The sequence below is a fragment of the Macaca fascicularis genome, chromosome 12, assembly GCF_037993035.2.
Source record: "Macaca fascicularis isolate 582-1 chromosome 12, T2T-MFA8v1.1".
In the NCBI taxonomy this organism is placed as follows: Eukaryota; Metazoa; Chordata; class Mammalia; order Primates; family Cercopithecidae; genus Macaca; species Macaca fascicularis.
The window spans coordinates 65170925-65186723 of record NC_088386.1 but is presented as its reverse complement, the minus strand read 5'-3'; the positions used below and the strand labels follow the sequence as shown (position 1 = coordinate 65186723).

General features: G+C 35.3%; 1 protein-coding gene across 11 annotated transcripts in view; it reads right to left on the bottom strand.

Moving 5' to 3' along the window:
- Positions 1-836: 836 nt before the first annotated feature.
- The window catches only part of PPIG (peptidylprolyl isomerase G), a 60873-nt gene continuing 45910 nt past the window's right edge, over positions 837-15799 (bottom strand). For 9 of the 11 annotated variants that reach the window (XM_074009413.1, XM_065525629.2, XM_074009411.1 and 6 more), the window contains 5 exons: positions 13449-13662; positions 12512-12679; positions 9463-9550; positions 6025-6161; positions 837-5841 (listed from right to left, as the gene is read on the bottom strand). In XM_074009413.1, the coding sequence (XP_073865514.1) occupies positions 4731-5841; positions 6025-6161; positions 9463-9550; positions 12512-12679; positions 13449-13662 (1718 nt within the window). In that variant the 3' untranslated portion in view covers positions 837-4730. Of the gene's footprint in view, positions 5842-6024; positions 6162-9462; positions 9551-12511; positions 12680-12797; positions 12847-13448; positions 13663-15799 lie in introns of all 11 variants that reach the window. The other 2 variants (XR_012421200.1, XR_012421199.1) reach the window with 1 other exon arrangement.

The window sequence follows — 15799 nt, the reverse complement described above, 5'->3', positions numbered from 1 at the left end:
GAGGCGGAGCTTGTAGTGAATGAGCTGAGATCGCGCCACTGCACTCCAGCCTGGGTGACAGAGCGAGACTCCGCCCCCCCCCCCAAAAAAAAAAGGAAACAGAAAAAGCAAATTGATGCCTGAAGTATTTTAATACACAATTTGCAGTTCATTTGTTGCACTCACATTTTATACATTTTCTTGGATAAAGCTTTTAAGAACACTCCAGATTTTGAGAGTTTAATATTCACCTGTTAATACATACAAACTACTGAATATTCAGGTTTTCACCCAGGTATATACCTTTTTTTCAATGTCAATATTCAGTATGAGGCATATATTTTCAATGACTCACAAGTTAACTAAGTGCATTTTCCCTAAATATGTCTAACGTAAGAAAAAACACCCCCAAACTAGGTAATTGTTTTACAGAATTCAATTAACATTTATGTTTACATGACTTTACCACTGTGTTATAGACACAGGATCTATTACAGTAATCCTAATGCTGAAAAAAATGCGGAGGACTTAAGAAGCAAATGGTAGTACTCTAGTAGACAGTAATACAAATTCTGAGCTTAACCTTAAAAGTTTGCTCGGACAAAAGACACACTACAATCTTAAGTATTATGATTAAATATTTACATTAGAACTTATTCTCAAACCTGGAAATTGTCCCTGCTGGCTAAATTCTTAAAGCTCAGTATTGTTAAAACTCTTTGTTCAGTTTCTTCATAATGTAAATAACTGTATATCTCTGAGAGGAAAAGTATGTTTTAATTGGTTTATTTTCATTATTTAGCTTTTGATTTTTAAAAGGCGGGATAATACAATTTAAAAAATACAAAACCAAACTGTTTATTATAGTATAGTTTATTTAATACAATGTTTAACTATAAAAGTTAATACAGCTTCCAAGTTTAAATTTTGTAAAATGCAGTTTGCAGAAAACAGTTCAACAATTACTAGACTAATGATAAGAGAAGCAGCATTTTGAAACTAATTTTACAATTGAGAAGACAACAGCTTTATTTCTAAATTTCATTAAAAAAATATAATCACAGTGACTTTTGGGCTAGGAAAAGAAGTGCATTAACTTCATTTATGTTTTTTCCTTCCACAAAGAGAGCGGCCACAATTTTGTACATCCCACATACAAACACCCAATTCATTTATCTTTCAAAATACTATATACACACAAAAGGGGAAGAAAATATACAGCATGTGCTTTTGGTAACATACGGAATTTGCTTAAAGAAAACAAGTCAAACACAAATCCACCCCACCACTCCTTCCCATAACTTTTAAAACAAACCAAACCCCTCAACAACTCCCTACTTCAACCTTATTGATGGAATTTTCTTATTCATGTCATTTTTCTTTTCCTTTAATATATACCTCTTCGTCACATAACAGGCCAAAGACTTTGCACTTGCCTGAATCCACTCAAGGCAGTTAGTTGGGAAGCCCACTGTGGGCAGTTGTGCCAGTCAATGCTGTACTTCCTGGGGCTTATTAATTTTTAAAACAAGTATTTGTAACAAAACACATCTTTTCACAATAAACAGCTTATCAACCTATAATCCTTAGTTTATTCAACTGTAAATGTATTAATCCAAAATGAAATAATTACAGTAAACATAATCAAAAGGAAAAAGAATACCCATTTTGTTTCTTTATAACAAATCAGCTATATGGTAGGTATTTAAAGTACCTTCTGGTGAAGGCAAACTCAACAAGCTTCTACAGAAATTTAGCATAAAAAGTTTAATGTGATGAAAACTATATTACTAACTGGAATGAAGTACAATAAACTACTAAGAAACATACTAACTTGCTACATATACTAACTAAAATAAATTAGAATTGTCAAGTTAATACCACTACCCAAAATACACCCAAAATACCAGAGATCCAATGTGTGCCTATCCATAATGAAGAGATCTTTAATTGTTTAGCTCCATACCTTCCACTAGGCACAAATATCAAAGGCCATTCAGCAAAGCCGTCCATGCATCAGCATCACACTTGTGCAAAGGCAGATTTATCAGATACATTCTTTGCAACTTCTGAGAGCTTCAATTAAGTAACTTAAAAGAAAACTACATTGCTCTATGAACTTACCAACTATAGAGTAATTTAATCAATGTTTTAAAGCAATCCAGTAGCTTCTCTACTGCTTATTTCAGTAACATTAATCTCACCATAGTGTCAATTTCTGTGGCAGATGGCTTACCCAGAAAAATAATTCATACAAAATAACCATGAAAATTCTACATATTGAAAAAGTTTTCTCAGCTATCACCAACTGAGCAATAAAAATACATCAGCTTAAATATTTTTAAAAGGATATTAAGTCAAAGATACTTTGACATGAACCATAAATTCAGACGTAACTATAAAACCAACTTGATGAGAAAGTAATAGTTGACTTTTAGGAAAACAATGTTCAAAGCAAAAATTAAAGATGGCACAACTACTAAATGTAACAAAAGGAAAGGACCATTTGAGCCATGTGCTATTCAGATGCATGCGCAGATCTTGAGGTACAGTTAATGCTGTTTAGTCATTTAAAAAATGTTTATATTCTAAAAATAAAATCTAGTTGATTGTCCTTCTCTCAACTCCTCACATCTGCTCTGTAAAGAGAGCTAATAAAACTTTAAAATAAGGACTATCAATAATGCGGAGCATGGAGTTGCTCTTTTGATAACCCAAACAGAATACTGGGAATAGAAATTACTACAATTTTCTCCCTATGGTTCCTTTTTGAAACTCTAAGATTTGGACATCCTTGTGTATAATTTTTAGATAAAGCTCTGGGATCAGACAACATATAAGAATTTTTACTTAGCATGGACTTAACTGTTATTAGAAATCCTTTCTTAACACCTTTCTTAAAGCTCAAATAGTTTATAACAACAATTTTAAAATGCAGTTAACTGAAATTAGGACAAACAATAACTTGCTTAAAATACGTAACATTATATAGCTTGGGCACTCAGACTCAATTATCCCTAATGTGGGTTTGTGGTCAGTCTCTAAGAAATCAATCACCCTGGATTATAATAAACATCTACAACTTTCATCATCAGAAAAAAAAAATTTGGAAAGATCTCATTGTGGATATCTGTATTACAATTTCCCAAGCAATCTTATGGTCATTACACTATTCATTCTGCAACAGCTACCACAATGCCAAATATATCAATATTGCATTAATCAATAATGGGAAGTATCATGTTAAGCACTGCTTTATTCAGTACAAATAGCATTGAGTAGCTACCGGATTTACCAAGAAGCTATCTTGGTAACAGAGTTGACACTACACTGACAAATATTAAAGTACAAAACTCTCTAGAGAATACTATTAATTGGAATTTTGAAATTTCCTTTCAAATGAGGCAGGTTTTACGTTTGCTGGATGTTCAATGTTTTATTTAGAAATGACATTACAGAATAAAAGGCCACACATCACAAAAATGGCAAAATACAACACCCAAAACTCTAAATGGACTTTGGATATGTTTAGTGTTTAACTCTGTAAACTATCAAAATTTGCAACTTTCTACTCTACTCTATATGGCAATGTTATACATGCCAAGTTAAAATAACATTAACAGTAATGGTATAAAACCACCTGAATAGAAAGAAACCAGAGTCATAAACATGCTATAGCCTATCGTGATACATATATAGAAAAGATGCATTTTCTTGCCACTTGGAACTCACAGCTATGAGAGTTAGAGCAGTTCAATTAAAAGAAACAAACAAAATCCATGCAGAGTTAACACTCAACTCTATATAGGTTGGAGGCCAAAAAAGAGAAATCTTAGAAGGTAATGCATCAATACTAACAATTTTTAGAATCTGTATAGCTTAAGGACCTGCGCAAATGGTATGTTTTAATGAGAAACGCTTTTTCTCTTTTTTTTAAATTTTAGAGAAGGGTAATAATAATTAAAACGTTCCCAAAACTCTTCAAACCAAAAGCAACACAGAATTGAGAATCATAATCTGATTTTCCAAGGTATAGTTCCTGTCAAATGCTGTATAACAGCAACTCAAGCTCAATCAGTACATCAACGGAAAAAAATTACTCTTATGATTTTTATAGGCAGTTAAGTAAAACACAACTAGACAGGAAAAGCATTAATAGGAAACAAGCTATGGCTCAAACTATAAAGAATAGAGTATGAAGTGCAATATAAATAACTAAACATCTATTTAAAGCACAAATTACTATAAAATCAAAAGTTATGACTTAAGATCTCAGGTTATTAGGACCCTGCTTCTGTGTAATTAAAAGAAACCGCTGCAAACCTCTATTATTAACGCAATCAGAAAATCTATACAAGATGTCTTCTAGTGGCTTCTAAAGTTACTTTAATCATGAGAAACACAAGCTTTTGTAACAATGCATTGCAACCATTCCAAATGGCTGACTAAACAAATTAGGATGCTATTGGCTAATTGTTGCAACACAGTAATGCATACATAAAATAGTTAAACACAGCACACAGTACTACACCAAAGTGTTTTTCTCATTTCAAGTTTATTAAAACTTTAGCAGTACAAATTATCCACATTGCAGATTATCAAAAGATCAACTCAATGAAATCCACATTAAGAAAAAAGGACAAACATAAAACAACCCAAAAACAATGAAAAGGAAAACAACATAAAGGAGATTCATTAGCAAGTCTCTCAAACTTAAAATTCGAAACAGAATGGAAGTTTATATCACTCACTCATCCACTTTTGTCTTCATCTGTTCCAGGGCTTGATTCATGATCAAATTTTTTATTTTTTTCATGTACATGGTCATTTTCTTGACCCTTTGATTTTTGGTTTTCTTTTTCCACTGAGGATCTGATCTTCTCATCCTCCTTATTTTTCAATGTAGAGGACTTTAATTCATTGTCCTGACTGTTTTGTTTTATTTTTGAGAAGGGACTTTGATCTCTATCAGCCTTTTTTTCCCTGCTATTATTTGAGCTATTATGATCATGACTTTTAGAGTACATTCTTTTCTCACTCTCAGAATTTTCTTTTCTGTGTGAGCTCTTACTTTCTTGGTTTCTGTATTTTTCTTTGTTTCTGCTTTGACTTTCTTCTCTCTCTGAGCTCCGTGAGTCTCTCCTCCTTCTCCTCCTATCTTTACTTCTTGATCTTCCTGGTGTCATTCTTCTCTCTCGGCTTCGTGACCGTCCTCTTCTCCTGTATTCCTGTTCTCTGTATCTATGGTACTCCTTGCTTCTGCTGCGATCTCTGTCATGGGTTCTTGATCGCACTCTTCTGCTTCTGTCCCTACTTCTGCTTCGTTCTCTTGTTCTGCTATTATAACTGTGTTTACCTTTAGTTATATCACATTCTCTACTCCTGGATTGTGCACGTCTATCCTTTTCCTTACTTTTACTATGATCATGCTCATTACTCTTTGATTCTAACTGTTTAGACTTCTCTTTACTTCTACTCCTTTCCTGATCTTTTCCTTTAGAATCAGACTGCTTTTCTTTTTCTTTAACATTCTCATGATCCCTTCCTTTACTCCGTGACCTCATCCTCTTTTCTTCATGTCTATTATGTTTTGAATCTCTTTCTTTACTCTTTGATTTCTCTTTACTCTTACTCCTACTTTTAGATTTGGCCCTTTTCTTCACTTTGTTTTTATATTTATCATCTTTTTCTGAATTTCTTCTGATGTCTCTCTCTTTGCTGTTAGATTTATGGTCTTTAACTTTCTTTTCCTTTTCATTTTTTCTGTTTGGACTCTCAGATACATTCCTGTGATCCGTTATTTTTCTCTCTTTTACTCTAACTGGACTTCTCTGATTTTCTTTTATTTCATTCAACTCACTCCTAAAAAATAAGAAAAAGGATTGGGGAAATGTTATTAGAAAAAGAATTGTAGATATTATTGGCTAAAATGATATTCTACTCTTCTTAAGGTATTCAGCAATAATTAAAATGACAATAAAATAACTTTATGTATAATAGTAAAAACAAATACTTATTACATTTGAAATAATAGTTAAATCTTACTTATCCCCTTTGATCCATCTTTCACCGCTTGATACCCTCATTCTTTGAGCTCTCTGCATCTCTTGCCTCCAATGTGGAGGAGTCTCACTACGTCTGAAACGATCCCTTGATCTGGATCTGGAAGGAGTTCGGTAACGCTAAAGAAAATTAAAAGGGGGAAAAATTAATGTATAAAAGTATAGAGGGACTCACATGAGTGCTGGGAGAGAGGGAAGTACTGGGCTCGAGGGTCAGGAGGTAGTAAGGGGTACAAAATTTAAAAATACATAAAAAGCATTATAATAGTAGCTAAAAAGCATATGTTTCTAGGTTAAAATAAAACGTCTGATATTTCTATGCCCTGAAAATTACTAAAATTTCCCAATTTTCATGTAGGAAATCAATGAGGCAGAGAAACTTAAGTTGTCATGTTGCAAATTCCAAGTTAAGAAACATTAATCACAAAAACTCTAGCCACTAGCCATATACGTCTTCTCCATGGAAGAGTCCTATCCAAGTAATGCTAGAGCAACTTATAAGTTGCCAAGTTCAATCTAAATGTTATATATACTTAATGTTTCAAAGCAACCATTTCTCATATTGTGGAGAAAATAGAGTATATGTGTAGATGTTCACTTATTCAACCCTTAGGATGACCAAACACTCTACTACATACTGAGAGAACATTAGTGAGCCAAGATATATGAGTGTGCTTTCCTGGAACTTATAGTCTATAGGACTTGGAGAGCATGTGAAAGAACATATAATTAGTTATGTTAAACATATATGCAGCTACAATAGAATGTGTATAAAAGGAAAAGGGAAAAGATGCTGAGACAGGAAGTTTCCGAGTTAAGAAGAAAAGACAGACCAAATATGGCCAAAGCTAAAAATTACAAGGGAAACTAGTACTAGATAACATTGATGAGGTAAGCAAGGACTAGGTTTTGTGAAGTGTCATAGGCCATCGTAGTAATTTTGGATTTATCCTAAGATCAATGGTAAAGGAGTAGCACAAAAATCAGACTTTCATTTTTAAATGACAATTCTGGCTACTATTTAAAAAAAGATTAGACAGTGAATCTCAAAGTGGGATCTAGGATTTAAAGGCTCAGGGGTCAAAACTATTTTCATAATAATATCACAACATTTGCCTTTTCCATTTTCATTCTTTCATTATCATACAATAGTGTTATTCAGTTTACATGTTTTGATATCATTACCTTCACAGCTAATGGAACGTGTGCTTATATATTCTTATGTTTTAAATATTTCTCAGTACTAATTCCTAAAAGAGTAAATATTGATAGATATAACCCACACCAACAAAAGTTCTTTTGGGTCCTCAGTAATTTTTAACATGAAAGAGATACTGAGATTAAAAAAAATTGAGAACTATCAAAATTTACAGTTCAGACAATATGATGGAGTTGAATTAACATGGCAGGGGTAAAGCTTGAAACACATGAATTTCCGAGTATTTAGGAGGCAGAAATGACAGTATTCGGTGATGGGTAAGATACCTCTATGTATCTTACCATAGTTAAGTTATTTGCATAGTTAAGGTATAAACCGAAAGGGGAGAATCAGATTATTCTTGGGAAGGAACTGCACAGGTGGTGGTGCCAGTCACTAAAATCAGTAACCTAAAGAAGGTTCAGATTTGAAGAGGAAGAGCTTGTGCTCAACTTCGTAAAAGCCAAGTTTGAGGTACTCATTAGTCAAATGAGTCTTTGGAGCTAAAAAATGCAGAAAAAATTTGACAATTACCAGCCATGGGAGTCATGAAATTGCTCAAGGAGTATATGCAGTGTGAGAAGAGTTGAATGGGAACCTTGAGGTACTACAGTATTTAAAGGTTAGGTAAATGGCTGGACTCGGTGGCTCATGCCTGTAATTCTAGGACTTTGGGAGGCTAAAGACAGGCAGATTGCTTGAGCTCAGGAGTTCGAGACCAGTCTGGGCAACATGGCGAAACCCCATTTTTACAAAAAAATACAAAAATTAGCCAGATGTGGTGCTGCACACCTGTAGTCCCAGCTACTTGGGAGGCTGAGGTGGGAGGATTGCTTGAGACTGCAAGGTTGAGGCTGCAGTGTTCCTTGATTGTACCACTGCACTCCAGCCTGGGTAAAAGTGAGATCCTGTCTCAAAAAAAAGGTCAGTTTAAGGAGTATGAGCTAGCATTAGAAATGTACAACAGACTGGCTAGAGAGATAGAAAGAATATGTGATAAAAGAAATGTGGAGGCCGGGCACAGTGGCTCACGCCTATAATCCCAGCACTTTGGTAGGCCGAGGCAGGTGGATCACCTGAGGTTAGGAGTTTGAGACCAGCCTGGGCAACATGGTGAAACCCCATATCTACTAAAAATACAAAAATTAACTGGGCATGGTGTAATCCCAGCTGCTAGGGGGAGCTGAGGCAGGAGGACTGCTTGAACCTGGGAGGTTGGCCGGGCGCGGTGGCTCAAGCCTGTAATCCCAGCACTTTGGGAGGCCGAGACGGGCGGATCATGAGGTCAGGAGATCAAGACCATCCTGGCTAACACGGTGAAACCCCGTCTCTACTAAAAAATACAAAAAACTAGCCAGGCGAGGTGGCGGGCGCCTGTAGTCCCAGCTACTCGGGAGGCTGAGCCAGGAGAATGGCATGAACCCGGGAAGCGGAGCTTGCAGTGAGCTGAGATCAGGCCACTGCACTCGAGCCTGGGTGACAGAGCGAGACTCCGTCTCGGGGGGGGGGGGGGAAGGAACCTGGGAGGTAGAGGTTGCAGTGAGCCAAGATCGCGTCACTGCACTCCAGCCTGGGCAACAGAGTGAGCCTCCATCTCACTAAAAAAAAAAAAAAAAAAAAAAAAAAAAAAAAAAAAGAAATGTGGAAAGAATATTACAAGGAGCAAGTAAGATGAAGACTAAAAATGCTAAAAATGATCCACTGGATTTTGTGATATGGAGCTAATTATGCATCAAGTGCTGTTTTCAGCAGAACAGTGCTAGTGGAAGACAACTGAAATGCTTGAGGAATAAGTAGGAAGTGAAGACATAAGACAGAAAAGTGTAGCCAAGTTTCTATAAAGTTTTGAAAGCAGAAGATATTTAAATTCTGATGAGGACACTCTAGTAAATAAAAAAAGAATAAAATACAAGAATAAGGTTAAGTTTTATTTATTTTTAACAAGAATACAAATACAGTGATTGCAAAGTAACAAGGGAGACAAGAAAGACCTCGATCCCATTTTATACCATGTAAATGTAAAATCTATATATCATGGATTTTCTGTTGTGAAGTACCAACATACAGAAGCTGTTTAAGAAAGAGAATATGTAATTCAATGTTTGCGTCTCCCCTAAATTTTACTTACTTGCACATTAAAATAATATTTAAGAAACACCCTAAAATTATTTAAGGAAGACAAATGCAGTATTGTGAAGATCTCTGGGAGAAAGAATCACCTACCCTTGGTCCTCTTCCTTTAATTTTCCTGCCAGATCTAGTAACTAAAAGTCGTCTCTGGTATGAAGCAGGCTGGGAGTTAGGTGGATTACTAGAAGAAAGCAAAGAGAAAGTTAACACAATTTTAAAAACAACTTTTGTTGGCCTGGCATGATGGCTCACGCCTGTAATCCCAGCACTTTGGGATGCCAAGGCGGGCGGATCACAAGGTCAAGAGATCGAGACCATCCTGGCCAACATAGTGAAACCCTGTCTCTACTAAAAATACAAATATTATCTGGGTGTGGTGGCACGTGCCTGTAATCTCAGCTACTCGGGAGGCTGAGGCAGGAGAGTTGCTTGAACCCAGGAGGCAGAGTTGCAGTGAGTCGGGATTGCGCCACTGCACTTCAGCCTGGCAACAGAGCAAGACTCTGTCTCAAAAAAAAAAAGTCCTTTATTATTATTTCTTTTGAGACGGGGTCTTACTCCGTCACCCAGGTTGGGGTGTAGTGGTGTGATCTTGACTCACTGCAACCTCTGTCTTCCTGGTTTCAAGCTATCCTCCCACTTGAGTCTCACAAGTAGCTGGAACTACAGGTATGCACCACCATGCCTGGCTAATTTTTTGTATTTTTGGTAGAGACAGGGTTTCACCATGTTGCCCAGGCTTGAACCTCTGAGCTCAAGCAATCCACCCGCCAAGGCCTCCCAAAATGCTGGGATTACAGATGTCAGCCACTATGCCCGGCCCCATGATGTGTGATTTTAATAAAAATGAATCTAGGCCGGGCACAGTGACTCATGCCTATAATCCCAGCACTTTGGGAGGCCAAGGTAGACGGATCACGAGGTCAGCATATCAAGATCATCCTGGCTAACACAGTAAAACGCCATCTCTACTAAAAATACAAAAAATTAGCTGGGCGTGGTGGCACGCGCCTATAGTCCCAGCTACTCAGGAGGCCAAGGCAGGAGAATCGCTTAAACCCGGGAGGCGGAGGTTGTAGTGAGCCGAGATCATGCCACTGCATTCCAGCCTGCGCGACAGGGCGAGACTCTGTCTCAAACAAACAAACAAACAAAAAACCATAATAATAAAATAAAAATAAAAATGAATCTGTAGAATACAGCTTTATTCATCTTAAATTAACAAATTTAAAATTCTATATACAGTTCGTCCCTGTATCCGGAGGTTCCACATCTGAAGATTCAACCAACCAGGGATTAAAACTATCTGAAGGGGAAAAAACCCAACTAAAAAAATAAAAAAATTAAAAAACCCCCAAATATAGTAAAACAAGTATTTACATAGCATTTACACTATATTATTATATAGATTATCATAACACACTAGATATTTTAAGTAATCTAGAGATGATTTAAAATATATGGGAATATTAGATTATATGCAAATACTATGTTATTTTTCAAAAGAGACTTAAACATCTACATAGTTTGGTATCTGCAAGGGGTCCTGAAACCAATTCCCCATGGATACAAAAGACAAATGTATAATCAGTGGTTATCAAGCCAAAATGGAATGACCAGAGAGTGCTACTAGTAAGTAGGGCCCAGGAGGCAGAAATGCTAAGGCCTTGAAATGTGGTCAGCATGAAGAACTTTCCTGCCTCGAAATGCCAATCATGTCCTATTGAGAAATACTGCTATATATACTCATTACTAAGACGAAACTAATTTGATAGTGCTAAGAAAAATTAATGTAGAAGAGCTCAGAAGGAGCTAATGCTGTCGAGAGAACAATTTTAAAATTATCTTATCCCAAAGTACCTTATTATCCTTTAAAAGTTGCAACAGAACTGTACAGAAATGTTAAGTAATGTGAACTAAGCAACGACAAGCTGGTCTGAATTAGTCAAACATTCATATCATGGTTTATACCAAAAAGGGAAGCTGTTTGTTTTCCAAAAATAGTACATCAGTTAATATTTAATTAGCACATTACCAACATCCATGTAAGTGATATGTGAAAAGTTGTTCAAATACTTTTTCTTTAATCTTTATTTCCTTGGAAACATCCTTTCCAATACTAGCAGAAAAATTCACTCAATCCAACTCCTCAAAATTACAAAGTTTCAAATACTACATCCTATTTTTATATTTTTATTGTATAGAAAGGATTGAAGTATAGAAAGATTACTCAAAAAAATTTTTTTTTTTTTTTTTTTTTAAGACAGTGTCTCACTCCCATCACCCAGGCTGGAGCTCAGTGGCATGATTACTGCACTCTGCAGCCTCAACTTTCTGGGCTCTGGTGATTTTCCCATCTCAGCCTCCTGAGTAGTTGGGACTACAGGCGTGCACCACCATACCCAGCTAATTTTTGTTTTAGTGGAGGTGGGGTTTTGCCACGTTGCCCAGGCTTGTCTCAAAATCCTGAGCTCAAGAGATCTGTCCACCTTGGCCTCCCAAAGTGCTGGGATTACAGGTGTGAGCCCTATGCCTGGCCAAGAATGTTATTATTTGTATTATGACAATGCATTTCTGATCATAACTAACAGAAAGATTTCAATATTCTTTTCTACTTTTGGACATAGTTATTAAAATGACTGATAAAGAACAACTAGCATTACAGATATTAATAATGTAGATTGACGTAGTAAAATTTTTTCAGGATTTGAACATGACATCAGTTTTTATTACAATACTGTAAACCAAGTAAGGAAAACAGCAGTTTTTCCTATTAGATTAACTGAAAAACCAAGGTTCTTATTTGCTTAAAAGTTTAATGTACACAAATAACACGATAAAACACTACCTTGTTTTACTGGTTAAACAGTATCTTGTTATTGGTTTAGAATGCAGCTTAACATCTTTTTGTATTAGTGTTTATTATGTGTAACTACTTCACAATCTACTTGTAATTTAAGTCAATTTACCTTTCTAATTATGTGGTTGGCAAAAAAGAACTTTGCAGAAGAACATTTTATTAAAAAGATTTCAATCTTGGGACAAGGTCAATTAAATCTTGTTTAAAATAAATAAAAACTTTTTAAAAAGAAGAAAAGTTCTATGGTAAACCATGTAAGACAAAATATACACATTCACATACCACTCTCTTTCTCTCTCTCTCTCTCTGTTTTTCCTTTCCTTCTCATCAGCTTTAGGAGGACTTTTTCTCATTAGGAATCTATTTTCAGGTATAGGAGGGATCTCTTCTGGACGGACAGTAGACTGGGGTTGGGCTTCAAGATTTTCAGCTTCACTCTCACTAGATGCACTTAACAAACAGAAACACACAAAACAAGTTACAGTTGGTTATTATGTCCTTACACAAATATCCAATTGTTGGTATTTCTTTCCTTTATATCACTATAATATAAACATCCTGTCCTTACCAAAGATGTGATCGCATGGGAAAAATCTTCTATTCCTCTGACAAACCAACTAACCAATCAAAAAACAAACAAAACAAAATGTTTCGATTATCACACTCTCAAAAAATATTTTCCTACAAAACGGATAAAAAATATGAAACTATGTGGGCAACGCGCTCTGATAAATTTAAAATACTTTAAAACATGGGTATGGAAATTAATTGCATTTGAGGCAACAGGCAGATGAAGACAAGTTTTAGTACAAACACTGATTATTTCAAACAAAATGGAAAAGAAGGTAAAATACACGGATATTATCTGCTTTCTACCCTTATGCTATCATAAGAGCTACTGAAAATAGGAAAAACAATTGGTGGTTTTCTGCAATTTTCATGAATCCCATAATCCTCCTACAAAACATACAAATCTGTAACACCAAAGCCATCATTTAATTGAGTACACAAAAAAATGAACTGATAGGTTTTGTTTCAAAAGAAAATGAACGTACCCAAAATTTAATCTACAGACTGTAGAATATCAAAAGTCTTATGCTCCATGCTATATTTCTCACTATTTTAACAGTTTCATATAATTGACCCCAAATCCTAACAGATTTATTTATAAAAACGGAATCAGAATATAAAGCTAGCATTAGAAAAGTAAAATTAAGACCTCTTCTTGCTTTTCTTTCGCTTCTTCTTTTCTTTCTTGTGTTTTCGGGAATTTTTCCTATGTTTCTTTTTTCTTTTCTTTGATTTCTCTTCAGAAGCACTTTCAGAATCAGAAGAATCAGAAGAGGACTGAGAATCACTTGAGCTATCTGAGTCACTAGATGAGGAGGAGGAAGATGATGATGATTTATGCCTTTTCTTTTCTTCTTTCTTAACTTTAATAAAAACAAAAAGGTTTTGATCAACAATTTTTAGACGAACTTTGTGGAAGGAGATTTAAATTTTCTGCAGATTCTCACTGAGTCCGGTATTTAGCACTTAGATCATCCAGCTATGTGAACTGGAAAGTACAGGAAAGGAGTCGAGACTCAGGATTAGAGTCCAGATCTCCAGAATTCATCGGTCAAAGTTGTATGTATTAATCCAAAGAACTTTAAAAAATAGGTGTCTAAAATGCTAAACTAATGTTAACAAACATCTGAATAAGAAAGTTTTCTAAAAGCACAGAATAACAATGAAGAGTCCCACGTTCTAATCTTGTAGTTTTCCACTTCCCCTCTTATTATCAAGATTGGCAGAACTAGTGCAGGGAAATAACAGAAAAACTGCTTTACAGAAACGTGGAGAGGTAAGAAATTGATTTCATTGGCATGGGCTTATATTTCAATGCCCAAGCAGTCTTCTAATAATAAAGAAATCTAGCTCAAGAGGAGACTGATAACAGAGGGAAGTCAATTGCCCATGATGAACAGAATGTTTTGGGGACTCTACAAAAAGTCATTTTAAATTGAAATTTTATTTCAGTTAAGGAAGCCGTAACTTTAAAAAGGGTAAATAAACTCAGAGTTTAAAGGATCATTCAATTAACATAAGTAAGTAAAGCTAGAAGGTGTAATACAACAAGAATTAGAAGAAGATACTACAAACTAGGAGGAGCTTGACCTATCTAAAGATATACTCATTCAAATCATGTTGGATTTGAAGAGGCTAACCGGCGCCAAAGATGGGACAATATTGATATATAGATGAGAACTACAATAAATTGAAATATATCAGATTATAACAGAAATCCATTAGTTCATAGTGATACTCATAAAGTATAAAGCATTTATCCGGCCTTTCTGGTACAAACTGTACCACTTGCTAATGAAATAGATGAAGGGAAATAGCTCTTTGTCAGAAGCATTCCAGGCATAAATGAAAAAGAAATTGAGCGAGACTCTGTCTCAAAAAACAAAAACAAACAAACAAAAATCATTGTTTTACAACTTCTTGTGAGGCACTGATAACCCGTGGCTGCTGCAGAACACTGAGACAACTAGTCCTGTGTGACTCCTGTTTTCATTAAAAGGAATTTTTTCAAGTCACAACTGCATCTGATCAACATTACATAACATAGTAAGTATTCAATTAGTAAAATCCAGTGTGTTCAATTATAGAAAACGCTGCACGACAAATGATCTACCTTTTTTGATAAATACATTTCAAGGAAACATAAAACAAGATGGCAAGAGAATTTATTAAAAAACAAAACACAACTTACAAGACCAATTTCAATGTCTGAACTTTATTTGGATTGATTCACACAACAAAAAATTAATTAACGTTAATGAAACAGTTACAATCTGAACACTGTCAGGATATTTTATATTTAGGAATGTGTATGTATGTATCATTATGGTATTGTTTTTAAGAATCATCTTTTAGAAATAACATTTATTGATAAAATATTATGCCTGGAATTTGTTTCAAAGTAATAGGAAAGGGAAAGGTGGCTAGTGATGGGTAAAACAAGCTTGGCCATAAATAAACTCCCAAAGCTAGGTAAAGAACAAGTGTTTGTTATACTATTTTATTCACTTGTGTATAAATTAATATTTTCCATAATAAAAAGTCAAGGAGAACAAAGAAAATATATCTTTGGATTATCTGTTGGCTGTTTGGTTACAGAACCTTAGTTGAAAGGGTTAACAGCTGATTTGTGACCTTTCCTTTAGCCTCACCTTACCCTCAGGAACATCTGAAGATTTGATATTTGGCAAATTTATCCTTGTCTTTTTTTTTTTTTGGAGACAGGGTCTTGCTCTGTTGCCCAGGCTAGAGTGAAGATCTTAGCTCACTACAGTCTTGACCTCCCGGGCTCAAGTGATACTTCTGTCTCAGCTTCCTGAGTAACTGGGAACACTGGTGTATGCCACCATGCCCTGCTAATTTTTTTACTTTTATTTTTGTAGAGGCAAGTTCTCCCTATGTTGCCTAGGCTGGTTTCAAACTCCTGTGCTCAAGGGATCCTCCTGCCTCAACCTCTGTAAGTGTTGGGATTACAAGTGTGAGCTACCATGCCTAGCCTTG